Raw genomic sequence first — 24510 nt, 5'->3', positions numbered from 1 at the left:
GCGCGCTCGCCCCTCCCCTGGGCGGGCCGGCGGCAACATGGCCGCGTTGGCCCCGGCGCTGGCGGCGGCGGCCGGGCGGCTGCAGGTAAAGGCCGCCGGCACCCCGGCCTGGCGGAGCTCAGCCTTCCGGAGGAGCCCCGGGCTGCGCGGGTGTGTCGGGCTGGCCGCGGTGCCCAGCGCCTGAGACAGCCTTTCGGTGTGGCGGGCTCGGCGTTTCTCTGTTGAACTGTGCGTTCGAGTGTGCGGGCGTGTCACAACCCTCGCTCCACCTTCGTGCCCCTGCCGCTTAAAGTTACTTAAATCGCGCCAGTAGAAAACCGAGCTCTGCTCTGGGGTGTTGTCTGCTTGAAAGTAACCAACAAGCATTAAAAAAAAAAAAAAAAAGGTTAATAACAATTGGTTTTGTTATCTACAGAATGAGAGCTGTTCCAGTACTGCAGGTGCTGGCCGTCAGGCTCAGAGCGGGAAGATCAAAGCTGAACGAGCTAAGAAAGTTGAATTCTTAAGAACTGCAGAAAAGCTAAAAGCTCAGTAAGTTAAACACTTTATCATAAGTACGTTTTCATTCTGTTCTGGAGATAGCATTATTAACTCAAGGTTCAAAGAACATAGGGTAATGAAATCTTTAGGCCAAAGGTATCCTTTTCAAGAGCTCAAATTGTTGTGGTTATTACAATAGCTCAGGATAGGCTTATGAGCTCCAAAATGCCCTGTTGTTTGAATTACTGTTTGGACTTATGGTGCACCAAAAAATGAAATGTGTGAGGCACAATTGAGTTCTCAGTCTTCGTGCTTAGCTGTGCTTACCCTCTAATGACCTACAGCCCTTAAGACATACCAACAAAAGGGGAACTGCAGCCACAGAAGATTGAAAGACTTCATCTAGAATACCTAGGCCACTGTTTTGAAAAACGAGGGGTCAAGACAGCTCAGGCACAGAAATGATTTAAATCTGCTTCCCCACATCTTGACCAAGTGCTGATGACAAATACACTGGCAGCTGAAAGAACAGGGAGTTTTCTTCTGGAGCTTTCTGGGAAATAGCTAATGCAGCCGTCTGACTGAAGGAGAGGTTTGCAGGTCTGAATCCTGATTGAACAGGGCTCTTAAGTCTCACACCAGTGTTGTCTGAATCGAGTTCACCTTGATTACCCTGGATTCTGGGTTGCAGCTGAAAATTTGACTGCTGGGTAATGTAAATGTTCCCAAGCCGTTTGAAGTGAGGCATGCCATTTAACTGTGGCTCAGTGTCCCTCTGTAATGCTGCCTGTGCTGGGGCTCCATCTAGGCGTGCCACTGCATTAATACAGCCTGTCTGCCTGCACTTCCCCAGGAAAACTCTGGCAAGGCTCCCAGAGAGAATGCGTGCACATAAAATTTCACTGTGTAAACCACTGCATGCCACTGAGGTGATTTCCTTTTTAACTTCTTGTTAAAAATCTTGTATAGTCCTATAGCTCAGAAATATTTTCCTTGAAAACAGTTGTAGAACAAACCAGGGATTTATATAAAATCTAAGACAGTCCTGTTAACACAGCCTGCACACTAACCTTGGAAAATCTTGGGGCTTCGCTGGGAGTTACTTACTGTGGCACCCTTTCTTCCTAGGCTTGCAAATATAGAAAAAGACAACCTTTATAACAGGAAGAGTGATTTCAGGGTAGGATACAGATTACTTGAGGAGCTGGACCACAGCATGACTGTCAGCAGGAAGATGGAAAGTAAGTGAGGTTTTATTTGGGCTTATTTGCTTTTTTTTTTTTTTTTTTTTTTTAATATGCTGTAGTTTTTGTAAATAGGTTAAAAATCAGTAGTAGAGAGAGATCAGTTTAGATGGAAGATGGATACTGGTAAGTGTGGAAACTGTGCTTATAAACAGTTCACTGCAAAATTCAGAAGCATAAACAGTTTGGGCCTCATGTGTTACTCACTGTGATCTTTTAATCTTCAATGTAAAACCACTGTGGTGGAAAGGTCCTGTTCAAGAAACTTGGAATCAATTTTGTGTGTATATTGCAAAACCTAATATAGCCCAGCTAAGGTACCGTAAAAATATTCGTACCTCAACATTCACACACTGATTGTTGTCTTTAAGTATCCCTTTAACTGTTCTGTGTTTACATTTTTTGAGGTTTTGGGCAATGAATATTCCTAGTTCAAATAGTGCTGTGAGTTGGTACACAGTCTGTGCTACAGTATCTGTTCCACTTACAGACTATAATGCAGTTAAAAAAAAAAAAGTTACTCCCTTTACTCACAGTAGTTGAATTCTTTCAACAATAATCACATAAATCATGATATGCTATCTGATACAGATCAAAATAAGTTGATGAAAGAAAAGGGATGTAGAAACAATTAAAAGTATATTTTCTTACAAATTTGCATGTGTTCTGATGTGTGCCTTTTCTTTAAGGAATCTTAAAATGTCCTTTGCATCTTGCAGTCTTTAAGAAATGTACATTTTTGAGGAATGACTAAGCTAACAAGTTCAGAAATTTTTTTCTATGAGTAAGAAGGGAGCATGGCATATGGATGGAAATGATGCCATGAGATAATAAAGAGGACAGTGATGAGAGCGCTACATGTCAGATGTGAAGGAGTGTATCCTAAATGATACAAAAGTGTGTACACTGCCCCCCCCCCCCCCCCCCCCCCCGTTCCCATTTACTTTGTTGAGGTCTTTCAGCATGATCTGTATGCTGTAAAATTTTCTGTGGTCTCAGCAGGAACTTGTACTTTCCCTAATTCAAGTCTTTTAGGATAGAAAGTACAGGTCCTTAGTATCTGAGATGTAGCCAGAACTTCATCCTCTTCGGCAGTGTATTTATGGACTCACGAGGAGCCCAGTGGTAACAATACAAGTAAAGTGCACACATGCTTGGAGCGCATGAAAGCCTTGATTCTTCACTATTTAACTCAACAAATAAATGCATCTTGTTGAAGTAGTACATTCATATACACTTTCAGAGTTTGTTTTCTCTTCATAAGTGGATGTTTTGAAGCCTAGGTCAAAGTCTGCCTCCAAACTCTAGAAGCTATCACCTGCATAGGCAATATTCTCAAAGTTCTCCTTTAGAAATAGCAGCTACTAATTTTAAAATCTGCAGATGCTGTGTAGTAGGGAGCTAACACAGACCATGTGGTCAGCTACATGCAACTACCAGTTAAAGTGCTTAGTACTATGACAGTTTGTTATCATCAAACAGAATTTGTGTCCCTGCTTAGATCAAACCCCTGCTTTATTTTGGACACTTCATTGCTCTTATTCTTTTACTGAATGTAATGAACAAAGAAACTGTTAGAACTATCAGCACCTTATTTTGTTTAACAGAAGCTAAAATCCTGCAGCAGCTATCAAAAATACAAAACAACGTGAAGAGACTTCAGCAGCAATTGAAAGATGTGAAGCCTACACCAGAGTGTAAGTCAAGATGACAGGTTTAAAAACATTTTCATCTACAGACAGGTTTCTTGCATAGTTGTCTTTCTCCTGCAGACTTGGGATACTCCTCCAGTACTTAAGATTTTGCAGAATCTGGAAAGGGAAGACTAAAACTAGAAATGGCAGAAACCTAAGTAATGGTAAAAGACTGTGCAGTTCTGTGTGGAAACAGAAACTTACTTGGTCTTACAAGTGGTGTGTGTTTGTTCCTTGAGGTTGTTGAAAGCCAGATTTCTGTAACATTTGCCTTATGCAAAATAAGCTTGGTATTCTACTGCCATGTAACCCCTTTGATCTGGTAAGAGGTCACAGAGTGCGTTCTAAAGGGAACGCATTTCTAGCCATCAGATTGAAATGTAAACTGGAATATTCCACAGGAAATGCTGCAGCACTTTGTTCAGTTTGGATGTTTTAAAACTTTTGGGAAATAGGTTCTGAAAGAACCATCTTTCTGTGGTAGCTACTACCTTTTGCGGAGCTCAGGATGTGGGCCTCCTACTACCTGAGGGCTTTCTGATACTAGATAAAATGCATCTCATTTCATTTATTCAGTGCTTTATCTATTAAAAAATTCATTATCTACTTAAACTGTCAGTTAACATACTAAGAACTAGCAAGGCATCAAAGCTGAAAAATTAGTTTATATAACTTTACCAAAATACAGATTAGTTGAATTGCATTCAGTGTGCCCATAGAGATGCTGGGCTGATTTAAAAGAGATTTTAGTCTAATAATACAATCTAATCTAATGGGCAGATTTTCTTCCACTGAAAAATACATCTTCTCTGGACAGCTGTATTACCATCTTAGGTCAGGACTACAGAATGCTGACAGTAGAGGACAAAGTCTTACTCTGAAGTATCCTTGTCAGCTTTGTAGAAGTAGTTGTCTGCAGTTTAAATAGGATGCTGTAATGTAGTATAAACCAGAGATGAGTGTGCTTAAGTCATTAATTGCATTGCTGTAAGAAACGCAAGTGGAACTCTAGAATAATGATCTAGTTTGATCATCAGTTGAAGGTTAGTCAAGGTGAGACTTCTTTAAGGGAAATAAACATTTATATTGGCATTTGCATCCAGTTAGCTAAGTCCTTTCATAAACACACCTTTTGAATAAATAAGAATTTGTCTTTTAAGGCTGTTTGAGATGGAAATGCATGGTTTTTTGTACACTGAGATAGGTATCCTGAAGGTCTCCACAAGTCCTGCATTTCTGGATAGTGCTGATAAATAACACAGGCTTCTTAAGTTATATGCTTTTTTTCTTCTTTTCCTTTTTAGTTGTTGACAAGATCAAGGAAATGATGGAAGAAATAGAAAATGCAATCAATGCTTTTAAAGAGGAACAGAGGCAAATGTATGTATATGCTTCAGCTCCTAGAAAAACGGCTGTTGTAAAACACAATGAAAACTTTGCATTAACCTAGCAAACTGTACTTATGATTTACTCTTTTGGTAGTGATTCCTGTGGTATGTAAGTCAAAGCACAAACTGTCAGAGTTAGAATCTGGATAAACTGACTTTTAGAGAGGGTGTTTACACAGCTATTGCAGCATTCCAGTGTAACAGCGATTTGCCTGTGAGTAGGCTTTTTAGAGAGGCTGTAGAAGAGATTAGATTGTGGGGGGTTTTTTTGTTGCTGTTGTGTTTTCTGATCGGGTTTGGGGGGTTTCTTTTTCCTTCTACTGGCGTCAGGAGGCGATTGAGTTAATTGTATGCATGCCATAAATGTGTTCTTTCAGTAAAAGGGTAACTTAATTCCCATTGTGCAAGGCTTTATTACCGGATCATTACAACTGTGCTGTTACCACTTCTGTTCTTAATCTTTAAAGAATAGCTCTTGTGTGACATTGAACAATTCCAAAATTCATTTTTTTGTGAATGGACAATGAATACTGGATTTTTTTTCCTTACATTTCAGTGTTTGTCTCTTTTCAGGTATCAACAGCTTTTGAAAGAGGAAAAGGCTGTCATTAATGAGCTCAGTCTCTTTGAGAGAAAAGTGGAACTGTGGGCATTAGGGAGCTCAACAGCAGAAAAAGTTTGGAAGTTACCATCAGCCAGGGTCACAGTTGATAAAACACTGGAAAATCATCTACCCAAAGAAGTAATAGAGTTTGAAAAATTTCTTCAGCGAACAGGGGGGCGGCAAGGAGGCTGGGATGATTATGATCATCAAAATTTTCTGAAAATACGGACAAAATACAAAGGAAGGCTGTCTTACGTGGATGAAGCCCTTGAGTATCTCAGCGGAAGAACAAAAGAAGATATAGAACAGCATGACAAATGGTATCAAGAATACATAATTTTACATGAAAGAAAGAAAGAGGTAAAACAACCCCTTAGGCTTTTGAAGATTTCAGAAAATATACTTATTTTTTAAATGCATACTCTCTTGTCTTTGTATCTGCCTCTTGGGTTGTAGTGCTAGGCAGATTTCTCTTACAGTTGATGGTATGTAACTGAGGTCTTTAGCATCCCCAACCCGCCAAAGTATTTGTCTTTAATAAAAAATTACAAATAGGGAAAGACCTAACAACACAGAGAAGTGGCCTGTGTATTGCCAAAGTATATTACAAATGCTTTTGAAATTAGTGATCTAGCAAGTTAGGTGCCAAGCCCAGAGCAGTTAGTGATCCTGTCTTCCTGTTACATATGTCTCTAAGAATGTGTGTCTCACTGTGTAAGCAATACACCTAAGAAAGACTGACATGCAGAATTATGATTCCCTCAAGAACTTTCTAAGTAATATAAGATATACTGGCATAAGACCTACTATAAAATCAGTTGGAGAGAAAGCAAGAACTGAAATACGTTTGCATTAAAAGTATATTGCATCAACGTTCGTAACTACCCGAAGTTATTAGGATTGCTGTAACTGAAACAGTTTTAGTAGACATCTGTTAAACCTGCTTGTGTTATCCACAAAATAGAAAAAAGAGAAAACACATCTAGGTGGTTCTTGGTTTTAGGTTTTGCCTTCAGTAGACTTTTAATTCCTATGTGCATTTTGTGTTCTTGGAACAAATGTCTTCATCAGACTGAATCCATATGAATATGTAAAATTTTCATGAAAACCTTAGATTTTTTTTTCCTGTGGTCTCTTACAGTCAATTAAAAAGTGGAAAGAAAAGCAGCAGAAAGAAAAAGAAAGCAACTTGAAGGATAAAGAGAAATCAGAAAAAATGCTTAAGGAAAGATGGCTACAGCGTGAAGAAGCTCAGAAGCAAAAAGCAGAAGAAGAAAGAAAAAGAAAACAAGCTGCAGTTGAAGTCTGGAAGAAACAGAAAGTAGTAGCATTTGCAGTAGATCAAGCATCACAACTAAAACTAGAAGAGAAGGAGAAAAAGCAACAAAAAGAGCACCTAAGCCATGTGAAGTTACTGCTGGAAAGGAATACCTTGGAAAAAAAAGTAAAGGAGGAACTTGAAAAGCTTGAAAATGAGAAGAAAGAGAAAGCTGAAACGGAGGGAAGAAAGAAAATTGCTGCAGAAGAAATTTCTAAGTTTCAAGAGCATGTGCGTAATTTCACCTCCATTTTTGCATGTCATTGTTTTAAATTTGATACGTCCTACTACAATATAATCAGTTAAACAGGTTTTAAAATCCAGGTACCGTTCATCAAAATCCGTTATTGATTCATTACAAATAACAGCATCTACTGCAGATAAACAGTATAAAAGCTGATTTTAGACAAAGATGCTCCTTTTCTTCAGTAGATACTGAATTCTGCAGGATTACTCAAGCTCACATTTCTTTATCCATATAGAAGTGGTTTTATTTCTTCAGTAAATAATTTTTTGAGAAAAACTACTTGGGCTGTGCTGCTAACGAGACTTCAGAGGAACTGAGTGCTCTATTCAGATGGGAAGTAGAAAGAGTTGTTTGAATATCCTGCAGGTTTCAGTATCTGTTAGGCAAAGTCAGATCCCATATCAATGTAAATGTAATTACTGGAGAATTGGTATTATTGTCAGCCTTCATACTAAAGTTTTATAAACAGAGTATGAACTACTTTTTTATTTCAGAGCCACCTAACTATAATTTGTTTGTGCAGGACAAGCTATAGCATAAAGCTACCTAGTGAAACCTTATTTTTTACTGTTACAGTAACTTCAAAACATAAACAAAAAAACATCCAAAAATAAATAAAACTAAACAAACAAAAAAAAGCTGTGAAAAGGCTACATGTATATTTTTACATAATTTGTTTTACTTCCAAAGAAAGTTTGCTTTTCCACTCATTATGTTTCAGGATCTACATAAACTGGAGCTAAGGGTTCTACAGAAACACACTAAAGAGATAGAGAAACAAGAAAACGAAAAAAGATTGGCAAAGTTAAGAGAGAAGGTAACTTTCTGTTTTAACCAGGGATGTGTGCAGCTTGGTGGTTTAAGCATAGTTTCTTTTCATTGATCTAAAAAGCAATTGTTTTAAATTATCCAAGTGGTTGATAAAGGAAGACAAAAAGTCATGCCTGTTATCAGTAGACAGAATTGCAGCAGGCATAGTTGTTCCTGTTTTAAAAAAATAGGAGGAAATCCCTAGAATTTATGTCTCTCACAGTAGAATTTCACTGGTTAGGGCCTATAAAAGTGAGCTCCAATATGGGTGGTGGCTTTCATTTTCTCAAATAGTTTTCTACCATTAGTAGGCTGTCTCCCAGAAGCATTTTGCATATACTGGGTTTAACAAGAGTTTAACCTTTTAAATTATTAAATTATTAAAATTTAATGAGAGCAAGTGGTGTCACTGTCTTCTACAGTGAACACCCAGTGAGCATCATGGAACTCCTTTTGTGATGAACGAAAAAGGCCAGTTATTTTTGGTTGTTTGTTTCACTCTTGAGGTCGAGGTTCGGGTCACCAGAGACCGATCCAGGTGGAACAGACCTTCCAAGGGGGAGGAACGCAGTCAAGAGATGGCATCAGCAGCTGCAGAACCGCTGTTGCGCGTTTCTCAGAGGTGAGGAGGGGACCGATGGACGTGCAGCATGACACAAGCACACTTTTATACCTCAAGCTTTTTTTTGTTTTCTTGTCAGAGCTGTCCCAGCCTGGAGAGGAGGGTCCTAGCTGCGCGCCAGCCTGTCCCTGCCGCAGTATGGAGCAGCAGCCAGCACTTCCCGGCACAGAGCCGGCCTGTCCCATGCCGTGTATTACCTCTGTATTTTGCGAGTGTCGGGTTTGACACGCCGGCTGTCACACCGGCCGTGATGTCCCTTGGCATTAAAAGCGCCTTCACCCCGCAGCTGGTTGTGGCGGCTCCTTAAGCGTGGGGTCGCCACCCCGGCCCCCGCCGCAGTGCACTGAGGAGCCCCCTCCCTCTCCCCCGTTTCCTTCCCCCTTTCCCTTTCCCCCCTTCCCTTTCGCCGCCGCTTCCCCCTTCCGTTTCCCCGCCCCGGGGTGGGCGCCGCGGGTGACGTGATCCGGGCGCGCCGGGCGCGGGCTGCAGCGGCGAGATGGAGATGGCGGCGGCGGCGTCGCCGTGCCCGGGGGAGCCGGAGCGGCTGGACTTCCTGCGGGAGCGGCACGTGCGCTTCTTCCAGCGGTGCCTCCAGATCCTGCCCGAGCGCTACTCGTCCCTGGAGACCAGCAGGTAGCCCCGGGCCGAGCTTCAGCGGCGGGCCGCGCGGCGGGAGGCGGGACGGGCGCCGCACTGTCCGCCCGGCGCCCCCCGCCCGGCCGGGCCCGGCCGAGCTCCCCTCCCGTCGGGCGGTCGCGGTGACGGGAAGCCCCTCCCGGAGCGCTGTCGTCTCCCGCCGCCGGGAGCAGCGCCCCGCGGCCGGAAGGAAAAACATCCCTGTAAATCTGCCCACCATCAGTCGCTCTCAAAAAATATGTGTTAGTGTAGGGGTGTTTTCGCCGCTCGCGTAAACTCCTTGACATCCACGAGGGAAGACTTGTTGATCCTTCTAATCTGTTTTAAATCCAGTGCTTCACTCTCTTAATCTGCCTTGGAAGCCATTTTAAATAAATCACCTAAGCTTTACTTCGGCGCGCAGAAGACTTCTCTTCTTGTAACAAATATTTTTAACTGTTCATTACCTAGTATAAAAGAGAAAATACTAGTGAAATATGTTCTTCTCATGGCTTCAGAATTACTTATTTTGTATTCTTACATCGGAAGTGTAATAATACCTGTAATGTGATTATCAAGCTGCACTTGATAAAATATTGGAGACAAGTGGTTTGTTTGATAATCTTATTCAGCTAATAAAATAGTAAGATTCCTTCCACTTTATAATGTCTGGCAAGTCATCCTGTGCGGAAAGCTCCATTGCTTTGATCAGATCATCCTGCTTTATTTTGGTTGAGAGCACAAACACATGGCATAAACATGTAAGGACTAGAACAGATAGTGCGGAGCTGTGTGTGAAATAACACAACTTCATATTGAAAAGTTAGAAATGGAACTGCTGGATAGGAGCCAGCAGAGATCTTAGAAGATGGTTAAGGGACTGGAGCATCTGTCCTGTGAGGAAAGGTTGGGTGAGCTGGGCCTGTTCAGCCTCAAGAAGAAGAGATGACTGAGAGAGGGTCTTAACAATGCATTCAAGTATGTTAAAGGGTGGGTGGTGAGAGGATGGGGCCAGACTCTTGAAGTGGTCCCTGTGACAGGGCAAAGGGTAGCAGACAGAAAGTCTGGAAAGTCCATCTCAGTGTGAGAAAAAATTCCTCACACTGGGCTGATCACTGAAACAGACTGCCCAGAGAGGTTGTGGAGTTTTCTTCCCTGGAGATATTCAAAACCTGCCTGGACACAATCCTGTAGAAACTGCTCTGGGTAAAGCTGCGTTAGGAGAAGGGGGTTATATGAGATGATCTCCAGAGGTCCTTTCCAAACCCGGCTAATTGTGTGGAATTTTGATTGCAGAGCTGTAGATCATTTATTCATTAAAAATTAGTTGATGTTTCAGTCTACCTTCTCATTTATTTTAGGTGACAGCAAGGGGAAGTCTAGGCATCCTGTGCCTAGCTCTGTATAGGCCTTAAAATGACCAGAGCATGCAGATGTACTAGAGCAATAACACAAATAGCTAACCTTAGCCCCACTGACATTTGAAAAGAGCTAAAGAAATGGGATGTCTTCAGCCTAGAGAAGGAGGCATCTAATCACAGTCTTACATGGGTCGGAAACTACTTATAAAGAAAGATGGAAGTGTACTGTTTGCAGTGGTGTCGGGGCCAGAGGCCATGGGAGTGAGATGCTTAGGGGAGAATTGTGTGGCTGTAGGAAAAATGTTCTTTGCTGTTAGAAGAGTTAGCCATAAAAAGCTTGCCCATTGAAGTGAGGAAGTCACCTTTGAGGATGTGGCTTCTCAGGCTCCTGGGTTGTCTCCTCTGAGGCCCTGTGTTCTTCAAAAGGTGGAACCAGTGATCTCCAGAGGCCCTTAACAATGTAGGTATGTTCTGCTGGAGTGTACACCTGACAAATTCTGAGCGGGAGATTGAACCGTAAATGCATCATCTCCAGTTTGATTGCAAGGGTTTTAAGTTTTCCTTTTTGCCAAGTTCAAGGTCACTGAGTTCAGCAAACCTTCAGCAAACCTCTGGAGCTGATTCAGCTGTAGAAAGAAATGCTGTTACCCTTTTATCATATTTCCCCTCTTCATGAATTGGAATGGTTCTATTTTGAGTTAGACGGAGGAACTCAATTAAATTAAAGACAGATTTGTTAAATGAATAAATAAATAAATAAATATAAAAGGTCATTTGTCAGGTTTTTTTTTCCACTGCACTGCAGTCGAAAACTGTGTTGTCACCAGACAAGGATGGTAGAGAAATTTTCCTTGCTGTGAATGGTGCATTCCAACTTAAGCTGTAGATTGTCAAACAATGACGGAGAATAAAGAAAGTTCATTTCATGTTCTCTACTCAACTTCTTGCCTCAAAGCCTTTGTAATTATTTTTATCTCTAGTTATTCACTTGCAACAGTAGTTGCAGCAAGAGTAGTTTTTAAACATTCTGATTGATAGTGTTTAATATACACTAATTGTCAGCACTGTGAGGTTTTGCAGGAGAATGCAACTTTCTGGTCTCCGGAGTCTTTAAGATTCTGGTACTTCGTGGTGCTCTTTGTAGCACACTTAATCCGTTTCTCAAATTTGTCACTTCCAATGCTTTTTAAATTCTTCTGTAAAACTGTAGCCTTTGTCCTTGCTTGAAGACAAAGGGATCTGAATCTGCCATCCAAAGTGTTGTGGTGGCCATCCTCTGTGGAAATGGCTGTAGATAAAAAGTTTTACACTTCTTGGCATGTGTCTGTCACCCGAGGTGCTGCTAAGAGTTGCTTTTGCTAGGACATATGTCTGTTAATTGTCTGTGAGGGAGGATAGCATATGGAGTAAAGATGCAGTACCTAAACAGCTGTATTGCAACCTGTGTATGACCAGTGGTGCCAGACACTCTTGCCCACTGTAAATAAATTCCATCACACTACAGGCTGTTCTTTAGTAATGCTGTAGATAGACAGTCAACTCTTAATAAATTAACTGAACCCTAACTATATTTAAAAGCACTTTTTAAGTTCATACATCTGATACATGCATTTTTAAGCGTAGGTGAGATTTGCTGTCTGTGTTGTATGAATAGCCTTGTGGTTTTGGACTTTGCAGCTGTTTGTAGTGCTGATGTTGACATGATTGTGCCTCATTGGAAGTAACTTAGCTGGGTAAGATAGAGTGAAAATGTCTTTTTAACAGTTCTAGTAAAAGATTGTCGGTATTTTTGAAAATTAGAACATACAGGCAGTATTTCAAAGAAATAGTTTATTGTAAATTCCTTGTTTTTTTAATAAAAGTAGTGATTTTTTAAATTTAGTAATTTATTATTCAGGGTCAAATTCTGAATCAATGGAAAAAGTTTATATAAGCCTTGAAGTGTTAATGTTGCACTTTGAAAGGCAATTTCATAGTCATCAGAAGGGTTAAAATATACTCTTGTTCTACATTGAAATGCTTTTTTGGGCAACATACTTTTTTTTGTTTACTCGAAAAATTTATTTGAAATAATGACAGTAAATATACATATTTTACCAGCCTGCTGTTAGGAATGTCACCCTGGGAGTTTGTACCACTGTACTGAGATTAGCATCTGCTGCGTTGTCATTTGGCTGCTGTGTTTTAATTATAATAATTCTTTTGGATGTGTGCTTTGGGCTGACTCACATGGTCTTACTGTTTGTGGTTCTGGTGCAGAACCTCATGCAGAAATTAAGTGGCTGTGAAGGCTCCTGTCCACATCTATCACTTCAGAGGTACCAACCTCTGGCCAAGGTGGCTCACCAGTTTGTGAGGTAAATACAAATTACAACTTAATCTTGTAAGGAAAGTTGGTATCAACTGTTGGCTTTCCTTGGCATACTGAATTTTAGTTTCTGCATGTATAGCAGTTGTTTCACAATCCATCATCTTATCTGGTGTATGGAGAGCAAGAATTTCTAGAAGGATCAGCAGACAAGTGTGGGTGGCAAAATAAACATCCAGCTAACTTTAGTCTGAGTCAGAGCATCCAAGGTACCATTGCATGAGCATTTTCTCTCATAGTAAATTCCCCCACTTTCCTAACCCAGTGGTGTTGCTTTGGAGCTCTGTCAGAGTGAGTAATGCAGTACTGGAGGGTCTTGCCATGGGTGGCTGCAATGGTTTGAGTTAAACCCAGTAAAGAAGGTGTTAGTTAGCAGGTATGATAGCACACGTTCATGGAAGGACGCAAGTTGTAGGAAAGAAGGACATTAAGCAAGCTAGCTACTCCACTGCTCTGTTGGATACTTGAATGTGACAAGCTTAATTTTAGATGTTTAAGTAAGGTAGTCATCTAGGCTGCTTTACACCCAAGGACCAGAAATAAGTACCTCTAGATGTTAATTCATGCTGTATGCCTATTTATGCATTGTTTGCTTATGAAGTAGGCTTTGCTGTTTGATATTGACATCTAAGCGTCTGAAATTGGATTTGAGACACAATAAGAGGCAGCTTACTGTGGTTAAGGGTTACCTTGCATATGCACCTAATGCATATTTAGGGGATTGTACATGTAAGAATTCCTCACAGAGAACTAGTGCTCCATATGTTAATATCATAACCTAGTTTATTTCATCGTGGGTTGTTTTGGTGGGGTTTTCTTTTGGGTAAACAGGCCCTTACATAAATTTTTAATTGACATAATGTTATATAAAAGGAGGGACAGCTTATAAGAAAAACCTTGATGAGGCAGAGAAATGTTCTCAGTACAAAGAACATTATTTTGTACAGTCCAGTTTTGCCCAATACTTTCATGTACTCTAAGCTAGGCTCTGTGTTGCACCTCTGTCAAAGGCTGAGAATTCACAGATGTGTCTGTTGCTGCAACCATTTGTTAATTTCCCCATGATATTTATGGTGGGAAGTGTAAGTCTTATCTTTTTCTTTTAGGTTGACAATTGCATTTTTCGCACTCTCTGGTCTGGATATGTTGGATTCCTTAGATGTGGTGAACAAAGATGATATAATAGAATGGATTTATTCCCTGCAGGTCCTTCCCACAGAAGACAGTGAGTGAGTTTTTAGTTTTTTATTTATTGATATTAACATTTTTACTTTTGCTTTTTACTTGGGGAATAGTGGATAACTCTTGTTTTTATAAAATACAAGGTTGACTTTCCTGAAGTGCAGTCCTGATAATTTCAGGTAGTGATGTCAAGCATATTTTGTTTATAGATCCCTCATAAGTAATAAAGCTAGAAAAAGCTAAATTTAATTTGAAGATCAGCCAGTATAAAATAGTATAATAAAGTTACACCTTAGGCATTTCAGAGGAATGTTTCACCTGGTTTTAAAAGAAATGCATTTGTTGTAAAAGTATTACAAGTGTAATAGTGATTATATTGACTTCCACTTCAGTGCCAGGAAGTGTGGTTTTTTACAACAGCTTTTGGAGATTTGGAGGTGTAAGAATAAGAAGCAAAAAGGATAAACACAGTCCCTGCCTGATGTTCCTTAGATCTCTGAAGGTTGAATTTACCCTAGGTTTTGAGAAGGAATAATGCTGCTGCTGAATCCCAGCTGTCCTCAGATTGGAAGGTGCATAGCAGAAAAGCTGTCAAGGGAACTCGCAGGAAATGTCCCTTTCCTGGTTGGTTTGACAGAAGTTAGGAAGGTGCTGTTCCTGTGGGCTAGTTGATGTTGGCAGTTTTTTGTGTGGCAGCCCAGGTGAATGGCTGGTGGCACTACAAGGGGTGGGAAGGAGGGAGGGAGATGTGGGTGAGGCACTGCTGCTCTATGACAGAAGGTGCTGGCATGTTAAATGCTGGTGTGGGCACAGATCCAGGCCGGTGGTCTCCAGAGAAAAGGCAATTCCAGTTGCCTGCCTGTCTGGATGGATGTAGGCAAATAATTCTGTGTTTCCTTCTATTATTTATTCTAATTATGTACAGCAAATAGGGTCTCTAAATACAACAAATTAGGTCTCTAAAATCAGTTTTATGAAATAAGTATATGGAAGTCAGGACTGCTGATGCTTTATTTTTACAGTAATATAAAAATCCTTTTTCATACTCTGGAGATTTAGAAACCATCAGACCCACCACAGGAACTAGTTCTGATAGATTTCTTTTTTCTTGTTTTGCATTCCGGGATTGATTCTTGAAAAATAGGAGTTTGGATTGTATAAATATTCTGACAGAGTTTTTTAATGATTAGTAGGTTCCTGTGCCTTACTGTTAAGAAATCTTTCCACAGTACATGCTTTGTTTCTAGGAGTTGCTCACTTTGTGACTTTTATCCCAGTCTTCAGGATTTGATTCCAAAAGAAGAGGGAAGTTGGCAAGAAGACAGATTAGAGCAGGCATTTCTGTTTGTTTGTCTTCAACAGTGTGCAGTAATTCTCTGGGGATTCTACCTGGTCAGTGTTTAGCATATTGCCATTGTCTGGAGCCTCCTAAGGAGGGCAGTAAAAATATCAGTGTGCAGATGTGGAGGCTGACGGTTCGGCAGAGATGTGCTCCTTCTTTTTCTAGCTATCATCCCCTCATAAAACTGAGAGGAGTTTTGGGGAGGGCACTTTTGGCAGTGCACTCTGTGCTTTCCAAGTAATAAATCTGCTTTTCACTAGAAGAACAAGCTGCCCTTCAGTCCTGTATTTTTGTATCATACTGTAATAACTCTTGTTCTTCCTACGCTTTTGGTAATAACACTGCTCTTATCTGGTCACTTGACTGCTAAAACTTCAGGGTCATTTGTATTTGCTTTTTGCTTTTTGCTTGATAGCAGCAGGCTGGATATTGAATGACTAAATGTGAAGAAGGAAAACACCTACACTCTGGTAATTTCTACTTCCAGCAAAATGTATTGGCTCTCTAGTTTATAATCCTGGGAGGTGCAGTGCTTGTTAATTGGCAGCCTCCCAGCAGCAGAGCTCCTACTCCCTCTTTTGGCCTCTTTGAAGAAGTGACTAAACTGTGCTAGACTGCATCACTGAAGTTTTTGGTTTCGAAGTGCTTGTGCATCTCTAGTTAAAGAGGAGATTGCAAGCTTGATTGCTTTGAATCTGTCCAGATTAAAAAACAAAACCAAAAACCTAAACCAAGAAAGCACAATGTTTTACTTTTAAAGAAAAATGCTATTGCAGCATTTTTTTCATGGATTCTGATAAATGTCTCTTTCCCTGGAATATTGATTTATAAAAATTTAAATTAAAATACTCTTTTATAATGATGAATTACACCAATCTAAAGTAACTGCATTGTGTTCAATGAAAGTCTTCACAAAAAAACCAATCTAAAAGCTGCATTCTAAATAGTAATGTGCTTTTACAGAATCTTGGGGTTTGTTCTTGATTGCATCATTGGTTAAATTTCTAAATTTGGTATCAGTCAAAAAGAGAATTCATGTAATTCTTATTAGAAAAATAAATTTCTTTGCTTTTCATGTTTGTCCCCCCAAAGGTTCCTTTATGCACAGCACTTAACTTGATTTTTATTTTAAGCATTTTTTTAAGATGGTAAATTCATATTATTTTGAGAACTACTGCTACCTTAGAGTCTTTTTTCCAGTGGATGGGAGACAGAGTAGTTGGTGCTCTGCAAACGTAGTATCTGTTTATTCTTATCCATACCTGTTGTAGTAGGTGCACTGGCTGGGCTAGAATTAATTTTTTTAATAGCAGCCTCTAATCTGCTGTGTTCTGAGCCTGGTACTAAAAGAGTGTTTTAGTCTTTCAGCTATTGCTGAGCAATGCTACCCAAGGCTGGCTCTTTTTGCTTCCTCTGCATTCCTTTTCCCATGGCAGATACAGCAGGGGACAGAGCCAGGACAGCTGACCCAGGCTGACCTCAGGACTGTCCAGAGGGACGCCCCACACCATCTAACATCATTTTCAGCAATAAAAATAAAAACTTGGGAAGAGAAGGAGAAAGGGGCAATATTTGTGTTTCTGGCATTTGTCTTCCTGAGTAACCCTAACAGTTGCTGAGGCCCTGCTTTCTGAGAAGCAACTATACACCTGCCCAGCTGATGGGAAGTAGTAAGTTAATTCCTACTTTGCCTTGCTGTGCACCCACAACTTCTGCTTCACCTATCAAACTGTCTCTTTCTCACTCTGTGAGTCTTCTCTTCTTCTCTCTTTCTTGCCTCAGATGCTGGATGGAGTCAACCCACTACAGCAGAGTGTTACAGAACCTGCTAGAAAATTCAGAATTTCATGGTTTCAAGCAGTTCTTAGATAAAGTCTCGCAATAACCTGTGATAGTCTTAAGTGACATGTTTGTATTTATTGGTATGTAATATGTGTGATGGCTAATGGTAGCTTCACTTCAGTGGTTTGTACCCTTTGAAACTAAAGCACACTTATGTTGAGATCTTGATCTGAGTAAGAAGGCAAACATATGCTCTGTCAGCCTAATCAAAATGCACTAAGGAGGCTGAACATTAGGGTCTGTCAGGATAGACGGTATTCTTCTGTGGGTTTATTGTAGCTGTGATTCAAACAAAAAATGTCCTTTTGGTACCATAAGTTTAGCTCAAGTCTTCCGGAGACTGGATCAATACCATTTCTAATTAGGAGGGAATGGCAACACATCTTGTGTGCAAACTGAGCTTCACACAGAAACACATTCTTAGCTAAATGCTTCCACTTACTGCTGCCTTCTGCATGTTTGAAGGACCCCTGTCTTCTGTAACTCATGCTAAATAGTTTGGCTTTATCTTTCCCAGATTTTGGCCTTTGTTACCTTTCCTTCCCTTTCAGAAAATGCTTTACTTAGGTGCCTAGCTACTATGTGGTTTTTGTTTTCTATGTGTGGTAGCAGCAAGAAGACTTAACTAAGTTTCCTCTTAGAAAGAAGTTGAAATCTTAAAAAGTGTTTTTTAATTTTTTAATTTTGAGGAAGGTAATGTTCTTTTACAAGCCTCGCAGAAATGATACATTTTTAGTTTAAAATGTTACTTTTTGAAGTGTTAGTGAAATTGAGAAAGGGTTGACAAAGCACCCTCTTTTAGCTAATTGCTTTTTCTTAAAATCTTGTCAGTGTTTTACTGTTTTTCCTCTCACAGTGCAGCTCTTTGTCAGAATTTCAAGTGTATTTTAACTAACTAAAGTGCAACTCATAGCAATTTAAGAAAGATTTATTCTAGTTTCTTGCAAGTCACGTTCAGGGCCAGTTCAGCACTTTTAAAAGAAAATGAATCCAGAGGTTTGTACTCAACTAACCTAATTGCACAGTGGACACACACTGCTTGGCCATATTCATCCACCATTCTCTCCCACAGGAACAGTGGCATTTGTTTGACCCTGCTTGAGAACTTGCTGCAGTGGCAGGAAAACACGCATTTATTTATCTTACAGAAGGTTAGCTTTGTGTTGCATTGGTGAACTGTGTTGATTGGGAGTGCCAATGCCAGCCCACTACAGGAGAAGGAAGAAAATTGTACTTTTTGACAGCTGGACACTTCACTAGCTTTGCTGTACTAAAAAATGGAACCAAAAGGAATTCCAAAAGATATTTTATTTATTGGTCTGAATCCCCAGGACCCATGGATACTAGACTGAAAACCAGTATGATACATGATACATACAGACCTAAAACTTACTTCTATCAAAATTTAAATTCAGATTTGTATTAATGATTCTTTCTTCTTATGTGGCAGTACTGACAAAAATGTATAAAATGACATTGACTTTTTTGAAATCATCGATACATGTGAGCTTTCTGATAATGAGTTTCATGAGAAGAAATGCAAATTTTCTTCCAGCATAACTTTTATGGCTGCATTTGAAGTGTTTATCTGGATGTATAATAGACATTTTAGAGAATGCAACTTTGCATTAGTGGCATTGTCTAGTGCTTTGATTTACAGGAGCAATTACAAGGTCTAGTTCAGTGAGAAGAGCTTATGCCTACTTTTATCTGGATGTACCAACTGAATCAACCTATGATTAAAGCTATGATTTTTTTTATATGTTATAAGATTTTAGTAATTTATGTAAACTCCTGTACTTAGCAAAAGGAGACAAGCCTTGCAGCGAGAGGAATGCATGGATAATCTGAATGTGAAAAATTAGTGGTAAAAGTTTATCAATCCTTCCATGCAAGAGAAATCATAAAATATAAATAACAAAAATGCCCTGTCTGTAAAAAAAAGCGCTTAGGAAAAGTTGTCTATGGTCATCGCTTAAAGCTCTTTACATATCTTAAGGACTTTCTGGTTTAAGGACATATGAGTAACATCTTTTTCTTCACAGGAAATTTTCAGTTCTTGATTTAAGCATGAAGTCTTTTGGTTTTGGAAAAGGGTCAGTTTTCTTCAGTTGTCAAATGTGAAAAGTTTTTTTAGGTGTATTTTTTCATCTTTCAAACCGCCACAAATAGTTACACAGCAGTTTATGAAGTATTTGTTACTTTTTGCTCTGTCTTAAGCTCCTGCAGAAAGTGGCTAAGTAAGGTTGATGGTGGAAGTGAGCAGCAGGTGGTACCATTTCACAGCTGCAGTTGAGCTGAGGCACAGCAAACTCTGCTGGAACTGAGCTGGCCACTCCAGCAGTTTTTCCCCAAGAGACATAGGCTGAGATCATATACTTTTAATTTGGGTCTGTCTCATTTTTAATTCTATTTCTGATTCTGACAGCCCATTTTTGTTCAGGAAAGTGAAGAGTTTAATTAGCAATACTAAGCTAATTTAAGCTAAGTTACATAAAACAAGAAGTACAAGTAAATTGCAATAAAAATAGTAAAGCCAACTTTACAGAAGATGAAATTTCACTTGGTAAAGTTTCTTTCATAAACTGACAGTCATTTCCTGTAACTTGCCTTTGGTTTTCATTTGATTTTCAACTAGTATGCTCACAGGATGCTAAAAAACCATTTTGAGACACTACATCAGTGTTCCTGAGTCATGTGGTTAAAAACAAGCTGTTTTCACTTCCTGTTTTAATGCTTCCTTTACAAACTCAGAATTCTATTTTTACTTCACGTACTGTGACTACAGATTTAGCAACTCCCTTGTAATAGTCTAGGAAGGTCTAGGAAGCATCTATTGCAAGAACATTAATGCATTTAAGGACAGGATCAAATTCCCTGCAAAGTTTGCCCTAAAGTTTTCCTAAAAGAGTGTGCTGGTCTTCTGTTTTTCCTAGGAGCCAGGGTGTGAAGTTTGGAGTCGGAGATGAGAAGTACTGACAAAAAGTGTCAAAATAGATTTAAAATTCATAGCAATACAGTTAAAAATCCAACTTTAAATCCAATTTTAAAATTGCAAATGCTGTTTCCTAGTTGATAGAAGTTTAGTAGTACAAGAAAGGTTTTGAAATACTATATGAAAATTGAACATCTAAAGGGAGTAATAATAGATCATGATTTCATTAATGTGCTTTATTTTTAATCTGTTTGTGTAGCATCAGAAGGTGATCAGACTGACCCACTAACAGCACACAAACTTGGGTTCCATGCTGCCATTTCTACCTTTATAATGAATTATAAGCTACACTCCAAAAGGCCAGTGATGAGGATCAGTATTTCTGGGATGAATCCTTCCATCTAGCATCAGTCAGCCGAGTTCTGTTCAACTGCAGAGCTGCCTTAATTGTAGCATGTATCCTTTGCAGCAGGCCAGAATAGCTGTGTTAGTAGCATAATAACTCTTTTCTAGGTAAAAGGTTTTCACATAATTTCAAGTGAGGGTTCTAGTTTGTTTAAGCACTTAAGACACAGGTTCAATTTACTGAAAATGAACATGAAGAGTGATTTTTTTTCCCCCACATGGTGTCACCTAGGAAATTTATGACTTACCAGGCAGAAATTCTAGGTCTTCTCTTATTTATTTTTTCACATTGTGTCATTTTTGAAATTGTGATGCTTTTTTGGGCAGTGTCCTTTGGGACCTTAGATTAATCTTTAAGACTCTTTGTGCTTTCCAGAGGCTGAGGCAACATGAAATGCAAGTTTTTGACTCTGCAAGTGAATAGACAAATGTTCTCTGCTGAGAATGTTTATATTATGATAAAATAAAACAGTTATTAATATTTTTGTTTCCTCTGCATGGTTCAGACTATGGCACATCAGCTTTTAAGCAGGCTGAAGTTGCTTTTGTTACATGTGTAGAATCATTAAGAAGTGCTTTTGACTGAACTGTGGAGGAAGTGGAGAACTGCAGGTGTTTTGCTCCATGTCAGTTAGCTCCAAAGACTTGTCTGGCGGAGAAACTTACATACTTCAGGCCAAGTTGAAATTCTTAGGCTAATAAAACCTTTTTAGTTTAAATTTTGCATATATACAGAGTATATTTAGAATTAGAAGGTAATATGCTGCTAAATTATGCCGGAGCTTGTAGCCCACATTGCATAGTGATATTGCTTAGAGCTTTCAGCTATATAACTATTCATTCTTATTTATTCTGGTGCAATTTTCTCTCTAATATCCATGAGGATTTTTAGCTTAAAGGCTGAATAACTTAAAAGAGGTGGATAGTATTTAAGAACAACCCGCTGCTGTTTGACTGTGGAATTCATTAGGTTTTTAGTTTCAGGCACTGAGCAGTAAACTGAGGTTTTGCCACGAGAAAGCAAGTTTGACCCCTGCAAAGCTGTACTTAAACTCTTGACAGCTTGTGGTTCAGTTCATGGTTCTATGTGCTGCATGCTCAGGTACTATGACGCGTTTGAAACAAATTACACTGTGTCACTGACAGAAATGTTTGATGGCTACAATGTGCTTAAAACTGTGAATTGTTTATCCTTGAACATGTTGCGAAGTATCTTGAAACAGTTCTGATTGGGAACAGATGGTATTACCAGGCATGAATCCAGAGAGGAATAAAAAAATATGTTAACTCTGGCCATTTTCCCAGGGGAGCAGTCCTTTTCTCTTTTTTTCTTGTGAGCATGGAAGACAAGTCTGTGGTGACACAAACTGTATTTCCACCAAATTAAAAAAAAAAAAAAAATCTGATGCTTTGTGTTTTGTCACTACAGCAATAAGTAAGTTAAGTTTGGTTGTGGTTTTCTTTATTTTTTTTGTTAATCAGAGAGATACCAAACTAAGGTTGGGAACTGAGAAATACGTGCACACTTTATTAAGGCTGTGAATAGTGTTAAACTAACAGATCTTGATCTCATTAGATAATTATGGTTTATAATAAATGTTTCAACAAAACAATTTAGTTGAGTATTGTTTTAATCTTTTTCAGGGTCAAATATGAATCGCTGTGGATTCAGAGGTTCTTCATATTTAGGGATGCCATTCAATCCCTCCAAGGTCAGTTAAGAATCTGTATGTGAAGTGCTTTCAATTAGGCAATAAATGATCTTGTGGTTTTTTTATCATATAAACTGTGTAATTACAGAATGTGTGGAAGGCAAGGTATTTTGTACTGTGAATACTGAAATGTTTGCAGAACTTTTAAGAAATTTGCATAAGAAACATACTGAATGATATGTGAAGAAACTGACGCACAAATTGTGGCTTATCTCAGTACAGTCTCCTCCTTCTTTGGTCTTCTTCTAACAAAGGAAAACTTCTCTAAGTGAAGAATTGTCATGAGGTAGAGAAGCCAGGCAGAATAGCCCTAATTAAGAGATGCAGAACGTGCTGTTCTTTGGTATCATAGAAAGGTTCAGGCCGGAAAGGGCCCTTGAGATCATCTAGCTCCTGTCTCCTTGCCGCATGCTGGGACACCTTCCACTAGATCAGATTGCTCAGGATCTCATTCAGCCTGGCCTTGGATGCTTCCAGGGATGGGGATTCCACAGCTCTGGACAATGTATTCCAATGCCTCACCACCCTCACAGTAAAAAGTTTATTCCTAATACGTAATCTAAACCTGCCCTCTCTCAGTTTGAAGCTATCCCCCCTTTGTATGTCACTGCAGGCTGTGGTAAAAGCTCTCTTTCCATCTTTCTTGTAGGGTCCCTTCAGGAACTGGAAGACCACAATTAAGTCTCATCAAAGCCTTCTCTTTTCCAGGCTGACAAATCCCAACTCTCGTAGCCTGTTCGTATAGGAGAGGTGCCCCAGCCCTCTAATGAACTTAGTGGCCTCCTCTAAATGTGTTCCAGCGGGTTCCTATGCACCATGTGCTGAAGACCCTAGGGCTGGACATAGCATTCCACATGGGGTCTCACCAGAGGAGAGCAGAATCCCCTCCCTCCTCTGCTGCCTACACTGCTTTGGATGCAGCCCAGGACACCTTTTGCTTTCTGGGCTGTGAGTGCTCATGGGGCCAGGTCATGTCCAGCCTCTCACCCATCAGGGCCCCCAAGCCCTTTGCTCTCAATGACTTCTTCTCCTAGTCTGGGGTTTTCCTGACCTGGGGGTACCACCTTGCACTTGGTCTAGTTAAATCTCTTGAGGTTCTCATGACCAACTTCTGGAGGTTGTCCAGGTCCTTTGAGAAAAGTGAATATGATCTCATGCCAATATGTCTGGTGCCGTGTAGGCCATCCCACTGTCAAAAAACCACCTAAAATCTTGGCAGTGACACCAGCCAGGGAGGCATGTATTTATAGACTGGGCCTGACTGTTTCTTCCAAAGTCAGTGTCTGCAACTGCAACTGTACTGCAGGTATATCTCTTCCTGTGTTGAATCATGCATATTTGACTGCACCTGATTCCCATCCAGGCTTAGGCACATCTGTTCATCCCTGGTTGTCATGACGATAAGAACAAATGCTTTGAAGCCCAGTGTACTGAGGTTCAAGAGGGTTAAACTTCCATATGAAAAGAAAGAGCTTTTAATAAAAGACAGAAATGAGGTTAGCAGAGGCTAGTTTTGTGCTTTCACTGATTTTTCATCCACTTTTCAGTACTATTTGATTCTTTGCTCTCAAACACAGGACAGAACTACTTTACTTCTTTTGCAGTCCTTCCTGCACACTGGCCTCTACTTTCCCTTTCCAGCTCTATCACAACTTTAGCAGCTCTACAGTGTAGTATTTTAAATAGTGTAGTAGTGCATACTTTTGGAAGCTTGTTTCATATCCTCCCCAGTGTATGAAGCTGGAAGAGTTTATTCTGGATATAGTTCTGAGGTCTTGTAAAGGACCATGAAGGCCAAAAGTCTGTAAGATTGGCAGAGCATTGTTTTCTCCTCCAAGCACTTTCTGGTGTTTTAATTTAAATCTCACCTTCCAGTAGTAACTGCTTCATACTGAAATACTATCTTTACTGGAAATATGTTGCTGTCCATTGGTGTCTTAGTATGTGTGGGCCACTGTGCATATGAGATAAAGGGCTGGAATCAAGTTACCTGTGACATTAGCTACAAGGTCACTATCTCTAAAAAATTGTTTGCATATGGATGTGGTTTTTATTCAAGCATTGCAGTACTCTCTTCATTGTATCTGCATTTGAAGGATTGCATCTGTTTGATTTATTGGCAAAGAAACATTAAAAGTATTTCCAGCACTGTTGCTTGAAATGTTCTGAAATAGCTCAGAAAAAAGAGTTGGAAATACACTGCTGTGACTCTGGGATGTGTTTACAGTCACATCATTTTTCTTTTTTCATTATTTAAAAGCGTTCTTTAAGTCTGCTGTGAAAAATATTTTTTTAAAAAGCCTGTAAGCATTTTGGATTTGCATTGACATTTGCTATCAAT

The 24510-nt window shown here is 39.7% G+C and overlaps 2 protein-coding genes across 4 annotated transcripts in view; both read left to right on the top strand.

The window, feature by feature from the left end:
* Positions 1 to 26: 26 nt before the first annotated feature.
* Positions 27 to 8692, top strand: CCDC112 (coiled-coil domain containing 112). Of its 3 annotated transcripts, none has more exons than XM_009096340.4 (10): positions 27 to 85; positions 416 to 531; positions 1609 to 1721; positions 3332 to 3421; positions 4723 to 4798; positions 5380 to 5770; positions 6552 to 6959; positions 7697 to 7792; positions 8292 to 8407; positions 8487 to 8692. In XM_009096340.4, exons 1-10 carry the CDS (start codon positions 38 to 40, stop codon positions 8515 to 8517), a joined length of 1485 nt encoding a protein of 494 aa, XP_009094588.2. In that variant the 5' UTR covers positions 27 to 37; the 3' UTR covers positions 8518 to 8692. The 3 variants fall into 3 exon arrangements, with proteins under 3 accessions (XP_009094588.2, XP_050842772.1, XP_050842773.1); XM_050986816.1 differs by lacking the exon at positions 27 to 85 and adding an exon at positions 102 to 228; XM_050986815.1 differs by lacking the exon at positions 7697 to 7792.
* A 132-nt stretch (positions 8693 to 8824) lies between these two features.
* PGGT1B (protein geranylgeranyltransferase type I subunit beta) overlaps positions 8825 to 24510 on the top strand; it is a 37208-nt gene continuing 21522 nt past the window's right edge. Inside the window, 3 exon segments of the mRNA XM_030236917.2 lie at positions 8825 to 9040; positions 13858 to 13976; positions 22102 to 22169. Of these exon segments, the coding sequence (XP_030092777.1) occupies positions 8904 to 9040; positions 13858 to 13976; positions 22102 to 22169 (324 nt within the window). The 5' untranslated portion in view covers positions 8825 to 8903.

The sequence above is a fragment of the Serinus canaria genome, chromosome Z (assembly GCF_022539315.1).
Source record: "Serinus canaria isolate serCan28SL12 chromosome Z, serCan2020, whole genome shotgun sequence".
Taxonomy (NCBI): Eukaryota; Metazoa; Chordata; class Aves; order Passeriformes; family Fringillidae; genus Serinus; species Serinus canaria.
This window is presented reverse-complemented; position numbering and strand designations above follow the sequence as displayed.